General features: G+C 53.8%; 2 protein-coding genes across 6 annotated transcripts in view; one reads left to right on the top strand and one right to left on the bottom strand.

The window, feature by feature from the left end:
* Positions 1-20134, bottom strand: part of Sez6l (seizure related 6 homolog like) — a 183744-nt gene that overhangs the window by 16786 nt on the left and 146824 nt on the right. For 4 of the 5 annotated variants that reach the window (XM_045133122.1, XM_045133123.1, XM_045133124.1 and 1 more), the window contains 3 exons: positions 8975-9171; positions 2648-2842; positions 572-763 (listed from right to left, as the gene is read on the bottom strand). In XM_045133122.1, the coding sequence (XP_044989057.1) occupies positions 572-763; positions 2648-2842; positions 8975-9171 (584 nt within the window). The remainder of the gene's footprint in view (positions 1-571; positions 764-2647; positions 2843-8974; positions 9172-20134) is intronic. The other variant, XM_045133126.1, reaches the window with a different exon arrangement.
* On the top strand, positions 15959-17389 carry LOC123454162 (coiled-coil domain-containing protein 121-like). Its single transcript, XM_045132789.1, has 2 exons — positions 15959-16384; positions 16430-17389. Exons 1-2 carry the CDS (start codon positions 15959-15961, stop codon positions 17387-17389), a joined length of 1386 nt encoding a protein of 461 aa, XP_044988724.1.

Here is a 20134-nt window from a genome sequence, read left to right as displayed (position 1 = left end):
CTGAGTGCTGGGATTAAAGGTGTGCGCCACCACGCCTGGCTGGAAAATGAACTTCTGCTTACACTGTCTGTCTCTGTACTGGATTTTAGCTTTGACTGCAGCTCTCTAGGGTATTCATTCACCGTCTTCAAGATTACTGCCTTGGGCTGGAGAGATGGCTCAGCAGTTAAGGCCCTTGCCTACAAAGTCTAACGATCCAGGTTCAACTCCCCAGAACCCCTGTAAGGCCAGATGCACAAAGTGGGGGCATGCATATGGAGTTTGCTTGTGGTGGCTGGTGGCCCTGGTGCACCCATTCTCTCTCTCTCTCTCTCTGTCTCTCTTTTCTTGTAAATAAAATAAGATAAATAAGATCACTGCCTTTCTGAGTAAAACAGCCTTAAAATTCGGCTCCCGTCTCTGCTCTTTGGTACCCGAGGTGATTAGGTAGGAAGGAGCCCTGGTCGGTGTCAGTAGCCTGGGCTGGGTGGTCATCAAACGAGACCCCCCTCCACCATGGGCGACCTCCTCCTGGAGCTGCACATCAGGAAGGAAGCCCCCCGAAGCGATGTGCTCAGAATGCAAGACTCACAGACACAGTGGGGCAGGCGAGATGTCCAGATGGGGGTCCCTGTCTCGCGGCTGTAGCAGGTCAGGAGCGAGCTTCCTTCCAGCACGAAGCCCGGGCTGCAGGTGTACTGGATGGTGGTGCCCACTAGCAGCATGGGGTCGGAGATCAGGCGGCTGGAGTGCTCCACCTCGCCGGGGTCCGTGCAGTACATGACTGTGGAGACGCCAGACAAGGCGCTGTCACGTCACAGGCTTCCGCAGGGCTGCAGAAGGATCTAGAGAGCTTCTCCACTCAGAGGCACAAAGTGGTGCATGTGTCTGGAGTTCGTTTGCAGTGCAGGAGGCACTGACATACCCATACTTTCTCTCTCTCTCTCTCTCAAATAAATAAAAGATATTTTAAGAGCCAGGCGTGGTGGCTCACTACTTTAATCCCAGCACATGGAGGCAGAGGTCGGAGGATCACCATGAGTTTGAGGCCACTTTGAGACTACATAGTGAATTCCAGGTCAGCCTGGGCTAGAGCGAGACCCTACCTTGAAAAAACCAAGCACGCACGCGTGCGCGCGCGCGCGTGCACACACACACACACACACACACACACACTTTAAAAGAGTCATTGCAAACGAGACAGCCAGCCAGCCAGTTAAAAGGGAAAGAAATAGACAGCCTGCGTGACTTGAAAAGACAGCATCATCAGGCGTGGTGGCACATGCCTTTGATCCCAGCACTCGGAGGCAGAGGTAGGAGGATTGCCGTGAGTTCGAGGCCACCCTGAGACTACACAGTGAATTCCAGGTCAGCCTGGGCTAGAGCAAGACCCTACCCCAGAAAAAAACAGACAGCCAACAAAAAAGCAGTTGTGGGCTGGAGAGATGGCTCAGTGGTTAAAGGTGCTTGCTTGCAAAGCCTGACCATCTGGGTTTGATTCCCAAGTACCCACGTAAGGCCGCATGCACAAAGCGATTATGTGTCTGGAGTTCATTTGCAGTGGCTAGAGGCCCTGGCACACCCATTCTTTCTCTGTCTCTCCTTCCCTTTTCTGCTTGCAGATAAATAAAATATTAAAAAGAAACAGCAGCAGTTGTGAGTGAGCAGTCTGCACAGTGTCTCCCTTTCTCTCTGCTTGCAAATAAATAAATAAAGATTTAAAAAACCCTTAAGAATGTTAAGTTTAAAACACTAAAAAGTGTATTACCTCGGTTTTGTGCTTTTCCTTGGCAGCAATGAAGGAGGTGAGAAGACCTTCCTATGGTGGGCCAGTTATGGCCTCTCCACACTCTCAGCATGTTTTGCAAGGATGCCGTGGGTCACGGAGGTGAGCTGAGCACCCCCATCACCATTTCCGAAAGTGTGATAGCACATATGTGCACACACGCTCATACACACGTGCGTGCACACACATGAAACCTAGAACCCCTGGTGTGGCTGACCTGGATGGTCGACTGAGTCCTTTCAACATCACAAGGGTCTTTGGAGACAGGTCACCCCCATCCCTTCCCTGGCTGCTTCCTCTGTTTACACGGAAGGCTGCAGACACTGCTGTTCTTGCCCAAGTCATGTAGAACAGGGTGACCCAACTGTCACCTAGGTCTCCCAGCAAGAGGGTAGGTAAGGGACTCGAGCTTGACTTTAGGAGGCCAAGGGGAGTCTCTTTCCACGTTGGGTTCATGCCCCTGGTGGTCAGCTGACAGTCCAAGGCTAGGAGCATTCCTGTTCCACCAGCCGCCCCTCCACCATTCTAGGACAGGGGACTCAGCTGTTGTTCATGCTTGGCAGAAAGGAAGCTGGCTGCCTTTGGTGGAGGGGAGAGCAAGGGTTCGAATGGCGGCTTGCTTTGCTTGGGTCTGTAAAGACCGGCTCGAGGGCTGGAGAGATGGCTTAGTGGTTAAGGTGTCTGCCTGCAAAGCCAGGGAACCTTGGTTCGATTCCCCAGTAACCATGTAAGCCAGATGCACAAGGTGGCACATGTGTCTGGACTTCGTTTGTAGTAGCTGGAAGCCCTGGTGTGCCCATTCTCTCTCTCTCTACTGCCCCCACCAGGGACTCATCACCACCCACCGAGTTGCGGGGGGGGGGCAAACAAAGCAACTCTTACTTTTTTCACAGAACGGGGGGTCACTGCTCCAGCTGAGGTCCCACTGGCAGGTGAGGGTGTCGCTCCCCACGATATCGTAGCCGGGGTCGCACTGGTACGTGATCCGGGCTCCTCTGACCAGCTCCGTGTGAGAAGTGGTCTTCCAGCCGTTCTGGATCTCAGGCAGATCTGAGCACGAGTCATTCCGTGACACCTCTTTAAAACAAACACATCCTCCTTAGATGGGGAGGTGGCCTTTGTCGAGGGCTTCCTTTCATGGAGGCGAAGAGCAGGACAGACTAGAAGGAAAAGCCCCCAGACGCCAGCAACACACGTTCAAAGTCCCTTAAGAGGCTGGGCCAGAGTCAGACCTTACCTGGAAAACCCAAAAAGAAACAGAACAAGATCCGCCCCCACACACACTTTAGGGCTGGACTCCAAGATCCGCCTCCAGTGACACGCCTGTTCCCAGGTAGGGTTCTGAGGCCAACCGGAGACTGGAGATTCGAGCCTGAGTGTACGGGGTCACAGTCTAAACCACTCCCAACATGCTCGCTGCTGACAGACTGGGAACACGCTGAGCCTCATCCCAAGATGCTTCAGTTACTCCACTCGACCACATGGCGGCGGTAAAGACCAGCGTGGATACCGGCTTTGATAGACTGTACACACTCCCATTGGCTGGAGTGGGGGTCCCAGTGAAACCACTCGTGAGCCGCTGTGAGTGGATCCAGGAGGGAGAAGACTCAGGTTAGGATTTAAAGTCAGACAGAATCGCCCAGCCACTCACTTGCCAGGCCCAGGAAGCAGCTAGAATTCTGTCTGACACTGAAGGGCTAACCTGGTTTAATCCAACCAAGAAAACATCCAAATATTTAGCGAATTAGTTCACAGCAACACAACTTCTTATCTGTCACAACGAAAGCGATAATTGGCAGAATCTTCAAAAGCAAAATGCAAGGACTGCCCAGTGGTTAAGGCACTTGCCTGCACAGACTGAAGACCCGGGTTCGATTCCCCAGTCAGTGCCCACGTAAGGCCAGATGCACAAAGTGGCACACGTATCTGGAGTTGATTTGCACTAGTTAGAGCCTCTGGTGTGCCCATTCTCTTTGTCTGTCTCTCTCTGCTTGCAAATAAATAATATATAAATAAAAATTAAAAATAGAAAGGAATGTATACCATCAATGAACAGTGGCTGTGACCTGGAGACCGCCACCCAGAGGCCATCATCGCAGAGCCTTCCTCTGGCTGAATTGGATTTTCCTCCTGCAAGATCCTGTCACTAAGGCAGCCCCACCGTCCCTGTTCTTGTGCCAAAGTGCACACGGCACGGATTTGGAGAAGGGAGCTAATTACGTCGTGTAATTAATTTGCAGCTCTAATGTGTTTCTGGGGAAAATGGAGTGCCTCATTGTCTGCTGGAAAGTCATTCTGAGAAGCCAATGGCTCTTCCCAGGATTTCATCACAATTTTATTTGGAGAAAGGAGATCTCGTGGGTGTCTGCAAGAAGAAGGGGCTAGGGAGATGGTTTCTAGAATTACTTGGCGGGGAATTGGTGTGTGTGTGTGGGGGGGCGACTCTATTTTTAGGCCTTTGAAACACCAGCAAGCCCCGGATTTGGGACACAGCTGCAGAAGCCGGAATACGGAAGAAGAGGGAGAAATGGAGCAGGTGTTAGGAGCGTGGTCTTCCTCCAGCCAGATGCGCGGAGACCAAGGAAGGCTGGCCTGCCTAACTCCTTAGCATGTGTCTCCATGGCAACCCCTCCCAGAGGACCTGTGCCCTCTGTGGCCCCTGTGCCACATCTGGAATTTACTAAGCTGCTCCCGCCACATCCCAGCGCGCTGGCACAAGCCTTGGCACCATTCGCTAACCAGGGGGCCTTGGTTAAGTCACTTCCGCTTCCCATTGTTCAGTTCCTACACTAGCACGGAGACCCCGATTCGGGAACCCGCATCTGTCCACCCTAAGTGGACATTCTGAGGTGATCTTTTCCCCAATCTGTCCTTGCTGGCTTTGCCAGGAATGACAAAACTGGTCTAGGAGTTGGACAACTTGTGTTTTGGTTCTCTTTCTTTTGTTTAAATTTTATTTATTTATTTACTTATTTATTAGAGAATGAGAGAAGGAGAATAAGAGAATGTGTGTGCCAGGGCCTCCAGCCACTGCAAATGAACTCCAGATGCATGTGCCACCTTGTGCATCTGGCTTTATGTGGCGACTTGGGTCCTTTGGCTTTGCAGGCAAGTGCCTTAACCACTGAGCTGTCCCTCCAGCCCCGTCTTTCTTTCAGCAGCTGTGCGGCCCCCTTCATGTCCACCACGTGCTTTGGGAGGCAGAATCGAGTCAGGAATCGTGACCCTGTGTATGTCTTAGGGCAATGTGAGGGTTCATGATCATTCAGGACATGAAGGTGATGAGACCTATGCGTTTATCTATGTGTTTGACTGTGATTTTTGTGGGGACCTTCGTGGGTACTAAGTACCTGACATCATGATTTCAGATTCACGATCAAACTAGCAAACATCTGGACAAAATAAATTATAAGATGCAGCAGACACACACTACCATGTGCAACTTTCTTGTACACGGCAGGCATCATTAATCAATCAAAAACACACTCCAGGGGCTGGAGTGATGGGTTAGTGGTTAGGGTGCTCTGCTTACAAAACCTAACAACCTGAGTTCCATTCCCCACTACCCGTGTAAAGCCAGATGCGCAAAGTGATGCATGTGTCTGGAGTCCATTTGCAGCAGCTGAGGGCCCTGGTGTGCCCGTTCTCTCTGTCTGTCTGTCTGTCTTCTCTCTACCTTTCTCTGTGTGCAAAAATGAATAACTAAAAGAAATATACTCAGGCATCATTAATCAAAAATGCACACCAGGCCTGGAGAGGTGGCTTAGCGGTTAAGTGCTTGCCTGTGAAGCCAGAGGACCCCAGTTTGAGGCTCGATTCCCCAGGACTCACGTTAGCCAGATGCACAAGTGGGCGCACGCATCTGGAGTTCGTTTGTAGTGGCTGGAGGCCCGGGCGTGCCCATTCTCCCTCTCTATCTACCACCTTCTCTCTCTGTCACTCTCAAATAAATAAAAACAAACAGACAACCCCCCCACCGCATATCACCACATACCACTTTCTTGTCCACTACAGCATTAATCAGTCAGAAACACATACCACCCTTCACCACTTTCTTGTCCACAGCAGACATCATTAATCAGTCAGAAACACACACCACCATGCACCACTTTCTTGTCCACAGCAGACATCACTAATCAATGAGAATCTCTCATTTCTCAGCCCAGCACTTCAGGGATTTGCCACACTGGACTGAAACTGACTTACAACATGAAGCTAATTTATCAACTTAAGGTTTCAGCAGTAACCACACGGCGTGCACAGCGGTACTTGGCAACTCTAGATTGTCGTATGACTGCCCGTTTCAAGCTCAACGAGCAAGGGCTCCTCTTCTAGATGTTGCCGAATAGAATGCTGGCCAGACGTCGTGGCTCACCTCAGCCAGCCGTGGATAGAGGGAGGTTTGTGTCGGCCAGCTGCTGCAGTTCTAGAAGACTAACTCGGTCACCAGGGGACAGTGAGCCAATGTGTGACCTCATCTGTCTGCTGGAGACAGCCTGAAGCCAAGTCACCAGGCTACCTCCCTCAAAGGCCATGGATCAGACAGGCAGGGAGGGATGGCTGGGACAGCCCACAGGAATGGCCCCTGGTGTGTCCTGAGGCAAAGAGGCAGTGATAACGTGTCCCTCCGTCCGCCCTGTGGCAATGTTTAACCACACAATCAGGGTGAGAAGGCTCAGAGAGCCGAACACCGAGCAGGATGAGAATGGTCCCCAGGCAGGAATGGAAAAAGCAAGGGCGGTATTTCAGCATGCTTTGGGCTCCTTAGGAGCCAGTGGTCAGGGGGTCAGCTGGTCATGTTAGATGGATGGGAGGGCCCACAAGGATGGTTTATGCGACAGAGAGGTCAGCACTTCTTCAAGCTGAGGGCAGAAATATGTGGAACCTTGATCCAGAGAGGGTCTCCATGGTCATGGGGTAGTGGTGAGGGGGACCCTGCTTCCCTGTTGCATCCTAGAAATTCAGTTGCCAATCTAGTTCCTGGGCAGTAATGGCATATGCCCTGACCACTGGCTGCTTCCTACTGCTGACACCCTCAGGGTGCCACTGCCCAGCACTCTGGACACTAGGAGCCAGGTCTTCATCCCAGCCCTGTGATTTCCTGGTTTGGTGCCTCCGGCAAGGCACATCACGGGCGGAGGAACTCCGGGAGCCGGGAACGGGGCCACGTAGCTGTTGCCCTCAGCTCTTGACAAGCTCCTCACTGGCCCAGGGGTGGTTTAGTCTGTGACATGCCAGGGCTGGACTGGACATGCTGTCAGCTGTCCACATGTCTCCCAGGATCAGAGGGACATGGGGGCAAGGGAAGAAGAGACCAGGAAGCCCAAGAAACCAGGAGGGCTGTTCCCCCATTTCCTGGAGCAGGACATTCCCTGTGGCATTGGTGGCGGTTGGGGAAGGAGGGCAAGAACTCGTTCTGCCTGACCGCGGTAAACCTGGGATGCCCAGGATGCGGGCAAAGAGGGGAGTTAATTAGCGAGGCCCTGGTGAGATGCGTTTGGATTTGACGTCCAAGGTTAGAAGTACAAGTCAGCACTCGGTGGGCCCGAGGGGCCGTGGCGTGGTGTGGTAATACATGGAGAACAAGACGGGGGCCCGCCCGTGTTTGGAGGCTGAGCCGTGGCAGGGGATGGGGCCAGGGAGGGAGGAAGGCATGACAGCAGAGAAATGTACGGGCGTGGGGGGGGGGGATGAGAGTTCAATGCGGGGGACGTCCGAGGACTGAGATGTGAACTGGATCACGAGACGCTTCTCGGCCTTGTTTTAACAACACAAGGGCTGGAAGAGTTTGGGCAGGCATGCCAAGAACCAAGGAACACCGGTCTTGCGTCTCTGTCGCGTGGGAGGAGGATGGGAAGGACATGTCCCGGCCCCGTGCAGTTGTGAGAGAAGAAGAGTCCTCGGGGAGGAGCCGGACAAGGTGAAGATCGTGATTGACAGGGCAGCGTGGGTGAGCGCGTGGCGTAAAGTCACACGGGCAAGTCTTAACGCCAAGGGGCATGACCTACGGGACAATGGGGTCTGCCGCGTCAGCATTCCCATCTTCCAGAGAGGCTCACGTGCCCTTGGTGGGAGCGCTAGAATGCAGACCCTGCGGAGCCCACGATCCTAAGAGCCGCATGGGGCTGTTGTCCTCCATAGACTCAGGGGTGAAATTAAGCTCGTGACTTGGGTCTCCGGCTGCCTGGCTGGCGGCGGTGTCACTGGGAGTGGACGCTGGGCTCCGTCTCAAAGGCGTGTTTGTGGGGGGCAGTTCTGCATTGCAAATTGCCAAGAGGTGTAAGAGAGTAAGTAGCTTGAGCTCTGGGGGCCGGGGGTGGGGGGCTGTTCTTCCACAGATGGAGCGCCGCCCCCCCCCCCCCCCCGCATCTACCTGCTGACACCAACCCCTCTCTCTCGCATACGCGGCGTCTTGTTTGGATGTTCACCCCAGCAACGTGAAGCTGATTACTGCACTACACATGCTGACCGTGTCAACAGGGGAACAGGTTCACACGGCCTGGGACCTTCTACGGCAAGCCACCAATAGCCTCTTAACACCAAGACCACAGTGATGGGTTGGCACAACGTGGCGCTGGTGTTCGTGACCTCACAGCAACGGATGCTGTCTACACGAGACCTGCATATTAGGAGGGGGAGAATGATGACGTCAGAATAGGAGACTAGTAGCCGGGCGCACGCCTTTGATCCCAGCACTGGGGAGGCAGAGGCAGGAGGATCGCCGTGAGTTCGAGGCCACCCTGAGACTCCATAGTGAATCCCAGGTCAGCCTGGGCTAGAACGAGAGCCTACCTCAAAAAGCAAAACACAGGAGACAAACAAAAAGAACAGGAGACTAGTTGGAAAGAAGAAGGGATTCAGTGAAGGGGGGATTCAGGAGGATCATGGGAGGGGATTATGATCATGTCCACATGTATGGAGGTTGTCATGAAAAAGAAATTAGGGCTGGAGGAATGGCTTAGTAGTTAAGGCACTTGCCTGCAAAGCCAAAGGACCGAGGTTCAATTCCCCAGGACCCATGTAAGCCAGATGCATAAGGGGGCCCATGTGTTTGGAAATTCGTAGCGCCTGGAGGCCCTGGTGCACCCATTCGTTCCTTCTCCCTCCCTCTGTCTCTCTACCTCTTCTCTCTCTCTCTCATAAATAAATTAAAAAATAAAATAAAGTAAAAACAAAAACAAAAACAAAACAGTGGTCTGAGACACCTACCTATGTAGTTCATGATAAATCCCTGGCCCTTTCCGAAGATGAGGCCGGCCGGGTCCGAGTGGAACTGGATGGTAAGATCCGGTGTGGAGGAATACAGCTTCTGGGGACCACTGGTTCCAAAATACTGTCCCAAGATGTGGGGCATGACCTCATCGCCATCGTAGATGGTCAGGATGTCACTGTTGCTCAGATTTAGGCTGGGGGTGGGGGACAGAGAGAAGAGGACGTCACACACTGCCAACAGCAGCAGCCAATAGGAGCCAGTCATGGTTTGCAGAAAACATTTCTTTTTAGTTTGTGGGTTTTTGAGGCAGGGTCTCACTCTAGCTCAGGCTGACTTAGAACTCACTATGTAGTCTCGGGGTGGCCTCAACTCACGACAATCCTCCTACCTCTGTCTCACGAGTGCTGGGATTACAGGTGTGTGCCACCACATCAGGCTAAAGCATAACATTTCTTAAGGCAGGTGCTACATCATCAGGGATCACAAACATGACCAGGACATACTTCTTCCTCCTGCAAATGTGACAGGGATGTTTGCAAGTGGACTGGGTTTTCAGAAATGGCCATGAGATGGCCTTGATGTCATTGCAGAGCCAAATTTGCATTTTTAAAATTTTTTATTGGAGACACGGGAGGGGAGAGAGACAGAGAGATAGAGAGATAGATAGATAGATAGATAGATAGAGAGAGAGAGAGAGAGAGACTGGGCATGCCAGTGTCTCTAGTCACTGCAAACAAACTCCAGACACATCCATTACCTTGTGCATCTGGCTTATGTGGGATTGGAGAATTGAACCTGGGTCCTTAGGCTTCACAGGCAAGCGCCTTAACCACTAAGCCATCTTTCCAGCCCCAACTTTGCATTTTTTTTTCAAGGTAAGGTCTTGCTCTAGCTCAGGTTGACCTGGAATTCACTGTGGAGTCTCAGGGTGGCCTCGAACTCATGGCGATCATCCTACCACTGCCTCCTCATTGCTGGGAATGAAAGGTGTGTGTCACCACACCAGGCCAAATTTGCATTTTAATAGGTTGGCATCAACGTCCTGTTATTGACTATTTCTTGGGGCCAATGGTGTGTTGGGAATGCGGCTATGTGTTGGGGATGAGACATAGGTCTTTAAGAAGTTTTTATTTTTCTTTCACAATTTGTACCTGTTTATCACCTACCTACCCTGTTGCGCTCTCCTGCCCCTCTCCAAGTCTGCTGGATGATCCTTTCCTCAAAAGTCCCCAATAGTCCCCCTTCTGCTTGTCTTCCCAGCACTTTGAGTTCGGGAGTGCAGTGGCCTTGTCATTTCTGGGGAGGCGTCACCCCACAGCTCTCCTCCCTTTTCTCTGGCGCCTAATGCTCCTTCTGCTTTTTCTCCCACAGTGGCCCCTGAGCCTCGGAGGACATGACACAGATGTCCCATTTAAGGCTGCACAGCATTCAACAGTCACTCAGAATACTTTAAAAATATTTTTTTCTTTCTTTATTTATATCAGAGAGAAAGAGATAGATAGATAGATAGATAGATAGATAGATAGATAGATAGATAGATAGAATGGGCATACCAGAGCCTCTAGCCACTGCAAAAGAACTCCATATGCATTTGCTGCCTTGTGCATCTGGCTTACATGGGTCCTGGGGAAGTGAGCCTGGGTCCATGGGTTTTGAAGGCAAGTGCCTTAACCACTGAGCAATCTCTCCAGCCCTGTTCACCATACTTTAAAAAATCGTTTTATTTATTCATTTATTTGGGAGAAAGAGGCAGATAGATACAGAGAGGATGTGTGTGGAGGAGCACATCGGGGCCTCCAGCCACTGCAAGTGAGCTCCGGACACATGTGCCACCTTGTGCATCTGGCTTTATGTGGGTACTGGGGAATCGAACCTTGGTCCTTAGGCTTTGGAGGCAAGCGCCTTCACTGCTGAGCCACCTCTCCAGCCCAACTTTGACCAGTTGTAAATCTTGGCAGTAACCACCCCACATTGTACAAAGAAGCATCTCTAACTAAAGCAGAGAGACAGCATTAATCTACAGACATAAGTTTCAAATTTAGGGGCTGGAAAGCTGGCTCAGCGCTGAAGGCACTTGCCTGCAAAGCCTAAGGACCAAGGTTCGATTCCCCAGGACCCAGGTAAAACCATATCCACAGAGTGGTGCATGCATCTGGAGTTCTTTTGCAGCAGCTGGAGGCCCTGCAGTGCCCATTCTCTGCCCTCATTTCTCTCTGCTTGCAAATAAATAATTAAAAAAAATTTAGAAGGCAGTTGAAAAAATCTCTTTATTTGTCGGGCATGGTGGCGCATGCCTTTAATCTCAGCACTCAGGAGGCAGAGGTAGGAGGATTGCTGTTGAGTTTGAGGTCACCCTGAAACTCCATAGTGAATTCTAGGTCAGCCTGGGCTAGAGTGAGACCCTACCTTGAAAAACCAAAAAAAAAAAAAAAAAAAAAAAAACCAAAAACCAAAAACCTTTTTATTTATTTATTTGAGAGAGAGAGAGAGAGAAAGAGAGCACATCAGGGCCTCTAGTCATTGCAAATGAACTCCAGATGCATGTACCACTTTGTGGACATGGTTTTCCCAGGTGCATGCACCCCCTTGTGCATCTGGCTTACATGGGTCCTGGGGAATCAAACTAAGGTCCTTTGGCTTTGCAGTCAAATGCCTTAACCGCTAAGCCATCTCTCCAGCCGTAGAAGGCAGTTTGACAGACATGTCCACTTGGCAAGACAACAGTCGTAGCCTCCCCACGAGAGCCTCTTGACGAGGTTTTAGCACCCAGCACGAATCCCTTCCTGTGGCTCGAGCTTCAGATGGATCCACAAGGTGGTTGGTTACTTCCCTAACAGCCATGCCACTATTGCACCAGTGGACGTGTCCCTGAGAGACACGGGTCTTTCGTTCACAGATAGAAGAATGAGAGAGGTTGGTCCAGTCATTTGAATGTTAATCTTCCAGTTCACCACTAATCACAGCCTGCCTGTTCGTGGAGGAGAAACGGGCCATGCCCTGCGCCAGCACTGGTCCCCTGTGTGTGGCGGGGTGGCAGTGGGGGGCTCCGTGCAGGACACGCTCAGACCTGGAATCACCGTCCTAGACAGTGTCTTGCCAGTGACAACAGGCACGGGAGAGCTGACAGTCCCCACAGCCTCCACACACCACGGACGCACGCTGGCATCATCGGCGCACCAAGCTCACGCCCGTCTCCCTCACCTCCTCCTCCTTTCTTCCCCTAGTTCACGCTTCCCTCTCATCAACGCTTTGATAACCTCTGGAGGCACAGAGCAGTGATGTGTTTTCACTGCAAAGTTGGGGGGCGTGGCCGGAATGACCGTCAGTAAGCACAGAAAGGCTCCAGGGCATCACAGAGGGCGCCCTGCAGGAGGCGATGCTCACAGTGAAGCCTCCTGCACAGGAGCAGCTCTCGCATCCCTGGAGCCAACAAGTGAGCTGAGCTGTTCCCACCTGGCTCCTCCCTTGCTGTGCTGCACGGAGACCTCTTATGCCAGGAGCCAGATGAATCCTGCTGTCCCTTAACTTTGAGGTCAGGTACCGTGTCACAGCAGGGAAGAAGCTAGCCAGCAGTGACCGCTGGATGGAGCCTCCCCTCCTCCCTCTCCGTGGGCGCTTCCCTCTGTGTCCCTCACCGACGCGGGGACTCCACCAAGGTGGAAACCGAGTCAACTCGGAAGAGGGCTTCTGCAAGAGAAACTGTCTGGGCCCCTCTCCCTGAAAGCCTGCCTGTCTGCTGGCTCCTCTGGGTCTGTTATTGCTCAAGCCTGTCCGTGAGACGCGGGCCATTTCCTGAGTGAACGAGGCTTCGCAAAGACAGCCTCCATTCGCCCAGGCTGCGACCCGCCCTGCGTGGAAGGAGCAACTGGAGTGGTCTGGCCAGGGGAGGGCTCACGGCTGCACCCTCTCCTTCATTCTTTCTCCCTGTCCTTCTGCCCACTGAAGACCTCTCCTTGCCAGCTGAAATGCCTGTACCACGCGTGTCACCCAAGTATAGGTGGCCTTCAGGGGTGCCTTTCCCAAGTGCCAAAGATGTTCAAAGGGGGACAACGGCCCAAGACCCTCTGCACACCAGCACCCACAGGGCGCTGCCTGGATGCCTGGATGGTGGGGTGGTGGAGGTGTTCTTCCTCTGCCTGTTAGGAGCCAGCGCATGGGGCTGCTGCCCACATGGCAGTGACTTGCCTGGGTGACCCCTCTCTGTTAGGCCCCCGTCAGGTACAGCTTGGGGTCCTGGCAAAGCCTTGGACCAATCAGAACAGCCGATGGGGGTAGGGGCAGATCCTGCTCTGGGCACCAAGCACGGGTTGCCCTGGGCCGGCTTTGGCACCACCGTAGAGGATTGGTCCTGCGCCGCATCTGTGCGCTGGCGGCCACCTTCTCCTTCCTATGGCGGGGGGATAACAGGAGCGAGGCCAGTGCCTGTGGGGAGCCCTGGTGGGGGGCAAAAGATAGACATTCTTGGGGATTTTTCTGAAAGGTGTGGAAGGATGCTATTTCCTTCCCTCTTTCCTTCCTTCCTTCTCCTTCTCAGGTCTCAGGGTGGCCTTGAACTCATGGCGATCCTCCTACCTTTGCCTCCGGAGTGCTGGGGTCAAAGGTGCATACCACCACATCCGGCTCCATCACCTTTGGAAACCCTCCACTGGGACCCACGTGCCACCTCCGAGGCTCTGCTGCAGTAGCATTTGGCTGGATGGATAGAAACTTTTTTTTTTTTCTTTTCTTTTCTTTCCTTCTTCTTTCTTTGAACACTTGGCTGCAGCAGAGATCATACTGCCCCTAACATCTGCTTCACATGTAATTAATGGTGTAACTTAGAAAAAAGTCATTTGAAAGCTGGGTGAGGTGGCGCACGCCTTAAATCCCAGCACTCAGGAGGCAGAGGTAGGAGGATCACTGTGAGTTCAAGGCCAGCCTGGGACTACAGAGTGAATTCCAGGTCAGCCTGGGATGTAGTGAGATCCTACCTTGAAAAACCCAAACCAAACCAAACACAACAAAACAAAAAACCCCAAAAAGTCATTTGTTAAAAGCATTTCTCTCTAATCAGTTTGAAGAGTGTGTAGCATGCTTAATCTTTGATGACTTTGAAATGTTCATTGGAAGGCAGTGACTTTTTTTCTATCTAAAAATAGACACAGCAAACTGACAAAATTATGAGGATTCTGATTCTACAAGACAAATCCCACCCCTCCCCCAGCGTACGCTACCACTCTGCCTTCAAAATAATGATTTATTCACAATTGTAGGAAGGGTTACTTAGGGGGGACCTAGTGGTTTGTTTTTGCCGTTTTGAATGATGGATGACCAAATCCTCCTGGTCCGTTAAACGCAAACTTACTACTTGAAGAGGGTCACTATGCCAGCCTAGAACAAGAACATAAACCTTAAAAAAAAAAATTAAGCATTTAAAAAAAAAACCCTTTCAAACCAATAAAGCAAGAATGCACCTTTCCCAGATTATCCTACTGAAATAGTCCTTGGATTTTCCCCTTAATAAAAATAATATCTATAATACTGAAAAAGAAAGATGTTCAGGGCTGGAGAGACGGCTTAGCAGTTAAGCACTTTCCTGTAAAGCCTGAGGACCCCGGTTCAAAGCTCAATTCCCCAGGACCCATGTTCGCCAGCTGCACAAGGGGGCACACACGCGTCTGGAGTTCATTTGCGGTGGTTGGAGGCCATGCTGTGCCCATTCTGTCTCTCTCTCTCTCTCTCTCTGTTACTTTCTCTCTCTGTGTCTGTTGCTCTCAAATAAGTAAAAATAAACAAAAAATTAAAAATAAAAGATGTTCAAAGGGGACAATGACTCGGGATCCTACACACCACGGGGGGGGGGGTCTATCTCTTCATCTCAACATCTTTTTCTTACACCCCCATCTTCCTTCCAGGATCCCCTGCCTTTCCTCAGTCCTAACCGTCTTGCCCTCTTCCCAGTCATGTTTCCTTCCCCCCTCCACCCCCCATTCCATCTCGCCCCAACTGCCAGCTTTCCTGCAGCCCCACCCGCCAGCCATAGAGATGGCCAAGGGCTAGAGAGAACTCCGCCCGTGTTCCGCCTTCTGAACGGCTTTGTGTAGAGAATTCACTCGGTCTCTAGACACAGTCAATGGCAGACGGTGGATGCCAGAGCTGAGGCGAACTAGGGACAGTGGTTGACAAGTGTGGATACTTAGAGAATGAGAGAAGGACTCTAGCATAACTGACAGCCAGGAAGAAGGGGCAGCCGTCTTAGAGTGGGACTTTGGAGGGACAAAGCCCTGTCCCCAGGAGGGCTCTGGACCATGGAGTCCCTGGGGCAGGGGTCCCACAGTAGGAGTAGGCGCCTGAGTATACGCCCCCAGACAGCACACACGGCGGGGGACAGACCTGCTGGGCAGCCTGTACAGCCATCAGCTGCTGCTCATCTGACTGCCCAGGACACTCAATCTTCCAGGGGCAGACGCTTGACCACGGGTCTGCAGACAGCAGGGGACAGATTTGGGCGGCCTACAACTACATTGGCTACTGTTCTGCTGTCATCCCAGGACACTCAACTCTCCTGGAGCAGACGCCTGGCCATGGTCTCCCCGACAGCAGGGGACAGATCTGCTGGGCAGCCTGCACCTGCATCCACTAGTGCTTGGCTGAAAACCCAGGACACTCCACGGCCCAAGGGCAAGAGCCTGAGAGCTAGGGAGAGAACTTCTGCGACAGCAATGACACTGGATGCTACGTCTCATCTGACATCACAGGAAACCTCACTGTCCAAGAGCAGGAGCCCAACATCTGGGGAGGAATCTTCTGGGTCAACCCTGATATTGGATGCTAAGTCTCATCTGAAACCACAGGACATTCCCATGCCCATGAATAGACGCCTGGACATGGGCCCTCAGCAGACAGCAGGTGAAGTAACTATAGGGCCTCTCACAACGGCAGATGCTGGTGCTTGTCTGATAATCCAGGAGTGTCCGATAACCATAAGCAGGTGCTTCAGCATGGGGCCCCACATAGTTCGGGATCGAGCTCTAAGGCGGCCCACACCGCCAGATGCAAGAGTGCCCATGACAACGGAGGAGTCACCGCGGGGAAGGAGCAGGCACTTCAGCGAGACTCTCCAGTCAGCAGGGGAAGAGGCTGCTGGGCCAAGCATGCCACCGGATGGCACATCTCTGAGAGCCCAGGAGCATGCACTAATCAAGAAACCCTTGGCCAAGAAGAAGGCCATGTGTGACTTCCGGGTGAGGTGGCCAGAAGTGATTGACCAGGAGAAGAGGAAAGTACGTGAGATCTTCGAGGTGCGCAGTCTTAGCAGCGTAGGCTCCTCGACCTCCAGACTGGACCTCAGCTTCACGGACTTACAGAGCTGTCCCAGTGAGTACCAGGCCTCCCAGGGTGACGAAACGGCCACCCAGCCTGACCTGGCTGAAGCCCAGGATGGCTTGGCTGAGGAGGGTCCCCAAGCTCAGAAGTCTCCTTACATGACCATCCTAGAAAGCTACCTGAAGTCAGAAACACTGACACGGAGGGAGAGGAGGATGAAGAGGAGGACGGTGGCAAAACTGAGTCAGCTGGAGGAGGACAAGGAAGCAGCCAGGAGGCGACAGAAGGAGCAGCTGGAGAAGAGCCGGGCGCTGCAGGAGGAGCTGGCCCACCAAAAGGCCTCCAGCAAGCCCTTCCTGGAGCTCCTGCAGCAAAAAAATGATGAGTTTGAGAGGAAGCACGATGACCTGTGGAATCAGTACATCCAGGAGTGCCGGAACATCCAGAAGAGGAGGAAAGAACTGGCGGTCGCCTACGCCTCACAGTTGGTCACCCTCCACAAGCAGCTGATGGAGGGCAGGAAGACCCAGGCCAGCCTGAACAAGAAGCTGATCGCCCTAAAGCCCATCGCCCTCATAAAGGAGGGCCAGGACAAGACCATCCAGGCCTTGCAGGAGGAGATAGAGAGACTGGCCCAGGAAACCTTGAAGGACCCGGAGGCCCACTTCAAGTTCCTGCAGGAGAAGGCTGCACTGGAGAAGCAGCTGGAAGAAATGAACCGGCTGGAGTCGGGAGAGGACATCACCTGGGAGCTGAAGAAGAGGGCCAGGGCCTTCGAGAGAGCCGCCAGGAAAGGTCATCAGGACTTCTGTCAGAACATCCGCCAAGAGAACCGGCAGCTTCAGGAGGACTTGTGGCAGATGGACCGAGAGTGGCGCAAGCTGGAGGCCACCAAGGAACGGCTGGAGAAGCAGAAGCAGTGGTGTAAGGAGGAGCAGTGGTACCTGGAAGCCTTGACCAGGGGGAGACGACGCCTCCAGGAGCAAGGAGAGAGCAGCAGACAGAGCCCCAGACAACACAGCGGACCAGACACCACCCAGGACAGCTCCCTTGGCGCCGAGGCTAGAGCGAATCCAGGGCACTGGCTGCTCTCTCTGAGGAAGTGAGAACTGAGCTCCACTCCTGGGCAATCCGCACATGGGGACAAGCTGCTGGACTGCGCAGGAGTAGAGAGCCCACCGTGCAGAGAGGGGGCCCGAGCCTTCCAGGGAGGAGCCTCTGGACTGGGATTTGCACACTGGTGAACCACTGGTCTGGTCCAGTGCCTCGGTGATGATCCATGGACAGCGGCTTCAAAGGTCTGTGCACGCTGAGTGAAAAGTGACAGCTTTCAGAATACCTGACACACTTTGATGACTTTCCCCTCTATTTCGCCTCGTGGCTTTCAAACGTCTAGGACCACAGTAAGATTCCCAGGCCCCAGAGTCTCTTTCGCTGAGGGTCACCTGCACTCCCAGGGTGCAGGTGAAACATAGTTGATTCACTGATCTCTGAGCAGAGTTGAAAGTGAAAAATACGAAAAAAAAAAAGGGTCTAGCATTCTTAAGTTTTAGTTGTCTGTGAAGTGAATTCCTTGGCAGACTGAAAATGGGGTGCTCAGTGTACTTTCAGTACATATTTGTCACGGACTATTTTATTCATTAAACAATGTTGCATGCCAACCTCTGATTCTTTAAAAACGAAAAGTGTAAGGAAGGGTCTGGAAGCGGTAAACTGGGGGTGCCTAGAGCGGGTGCAGACCCTGAAGGTCCTGAGTGGCCTGCACCCCGGGGCCGTGGCTACAGGTGAGGAGCTCGGAGGCCCCACAGTGAAGGGCTCAGCGACACGTTTCTGCGGTGGTCCTCCATCTTGCTGGGGTTGGCACCTGCTTGGGCCAGAAAGGGGAGTGTAACGGTGGGGCACTTCATCGCCAGAGGACTGGTGTGCCAGGACACCCTAGCCACCCCCCTGTGGCCTAGCATGAGGACTTTCCCGACCCCCTCCTCCAACTCCCAGCGCGGGCTCGCGGCTGCCTGGGTGGGGCACGTGACTGCGCGTCTGGTGCTGCCCGTGGTCAGGAGCACGAGCGGAACTCCACGGGACCTGCGGAGGGCTCTGCAGACACTGAGCCGAGTGCCCTCCCCACCCGGCCCGCATGAAGACCTGGCCCGGCCGGGGGTGGGGGGCACCACTCTCCCCCCACTCTGAGGCGGCCCCTGCAGGTGTGCCCGCCCCTGCTGGCAGGAAGGAAGTCAGCATCTGGCTCCCGACAGGGCAGGGAAAAAGAAAAGGCCACAGCGAGGGTGAGCGGCTGGTAGCCAAGGGTGGGGAGGAGTCGTCCTCCCGGAGTCCTGTTGGGCACCTTGCAGGGGGAGTCAGTCCTCCAGAAAGTGCCCTGCTTCCCCTAAAGGGAGGCTGGAGACCAGCCCCGGGGGACACAGGACCGCCAGGGTCCGAGGCTCGATCTCCACCCAGTGCCCCGCGGAGCTCCAGCACCAGGTGTCCTGCAAAGAGCAGCCAAGGGAAGCCAGGGCCGCCCGGCTGCCAGAGAGGTGCCCAGGCTTGGCCGTGACGGAACCTCCGAGGAGCTGGGGCAGGACCGGAGCCGTGGCCTCGTCTCGGGACCACACTCCTCACCGCTCACAGCCCACCTGAACCCCGCCGCGGGCTGAGCGGCCAGGCGGGGAAAGGTCTGCCCGGTCCTGGGGAGCAGGCGCGGGCCCGTCCCTGCCTGCGGGGCGGAGCGGCCAAGGCCGGGCTGGCACTGCATCTAGGGCACGTGCAGCCCGGGCCGCCCCGAGCTGGGGAGGATGGCCAGAGCGCTTCCCAGCGAGCCTGGACGCCTGCGGAGAGCGCGTCCCGCCGAGCTCTCCGGTGAGGTGTCAGCCAACAGTGTGAGGAGAAGGATGGTGGGTGGAAAATTCAAACCCACTCAGGAGTCGGGAGCGGGGCTGGCAGCCAGTGGTCATGGTGTGATGCAAATGGAGTCACAGGGCTGATTTCAGAGCGCACAGGGCCTCCCAAGCCAGCCCCTCTCAGCTGCAGTGGGCAGCGGGGTTCCAAGGACACAGGGTTTGAGGTTCAGGCAGGATACCTCATCGGCCATATGTTCCTCTACTGTCCACCCAGCCTCCCTCTCGGCCTTGGGACAACTCTGTTCAAATCTTTAGTTTATCACCTGCACTGTTAAAAAACAACAACAACCACCACCTCCCTCCTAAAGCTGTTCTCATCGGGCGGCAATCCTTCCCCCTCTTTCTCTCTCAGGTGAATGCTCCCACACACAGACGCGGGCCCGCTCTCGCTAGATGAACCCGATCCGTGGTCTAGTACGTCATCACGGCGAGAAACGAAACTCATCCTCGCACCAAGTCTTCTGTGCAGATTTGTCCAAAGCAGGCAAATGCCGAACTAAAGCCAAACACACTGGCGCATGGACGGACAGACCCCACGCGGTGTCCTCCGGCGCGGCAGGGGTGCAGGATGCCTCCCGCCAGCTCGTGGGGGAACCTCACAAGCATTGTTAAATCTCGAAGAAGCAGCGAGGGGCCACGCACCCAACCGTACCACTCCGTGGAAGTGCGAGCTTCACAAGCGCATCTCACACACACACACACACACACACACACACACACACACACACACAGTGTTCACGGGAACCAGCCTTCAGCGCTGGGGACCTTGCGCACAGGAATGCTAGCGTAGGGCTCTGGGTCGCTCCTGCCCTGCCTCACTTCCCCCAGCTGTGCCTTATCTCTCTGTCCCCGACACTTGTCACCTCTGCACGTTGTCCAGGGCTTGATAACATCTTAGTCTTTCTGCCTGTCTGTCCCTCTGCCCTGAGCTCTGTAGACCTGGGTGACCGACTCCCG

Source organism: Jaculus jaculus, chromosome 13 (genome assembly GCF_020740685.1).
Source record: "Jaculus jaculus isolate mJacJac1 chromosome 13, mJacJac1.mat.Y.cur, whole genome shotgun sequence".
Classification (NCBI taxonomy): domain Eukaryota; kingdom Metazoa; phylum Chordata; class Mammalia; order Rodentia; family Dipodidae; genus Jaculus; species Jaculus jaculus.
Note: the sequence above shows the minus strand (reverse complement) of the source record. Positions and strands in the feature narration are given on the sequence as shown.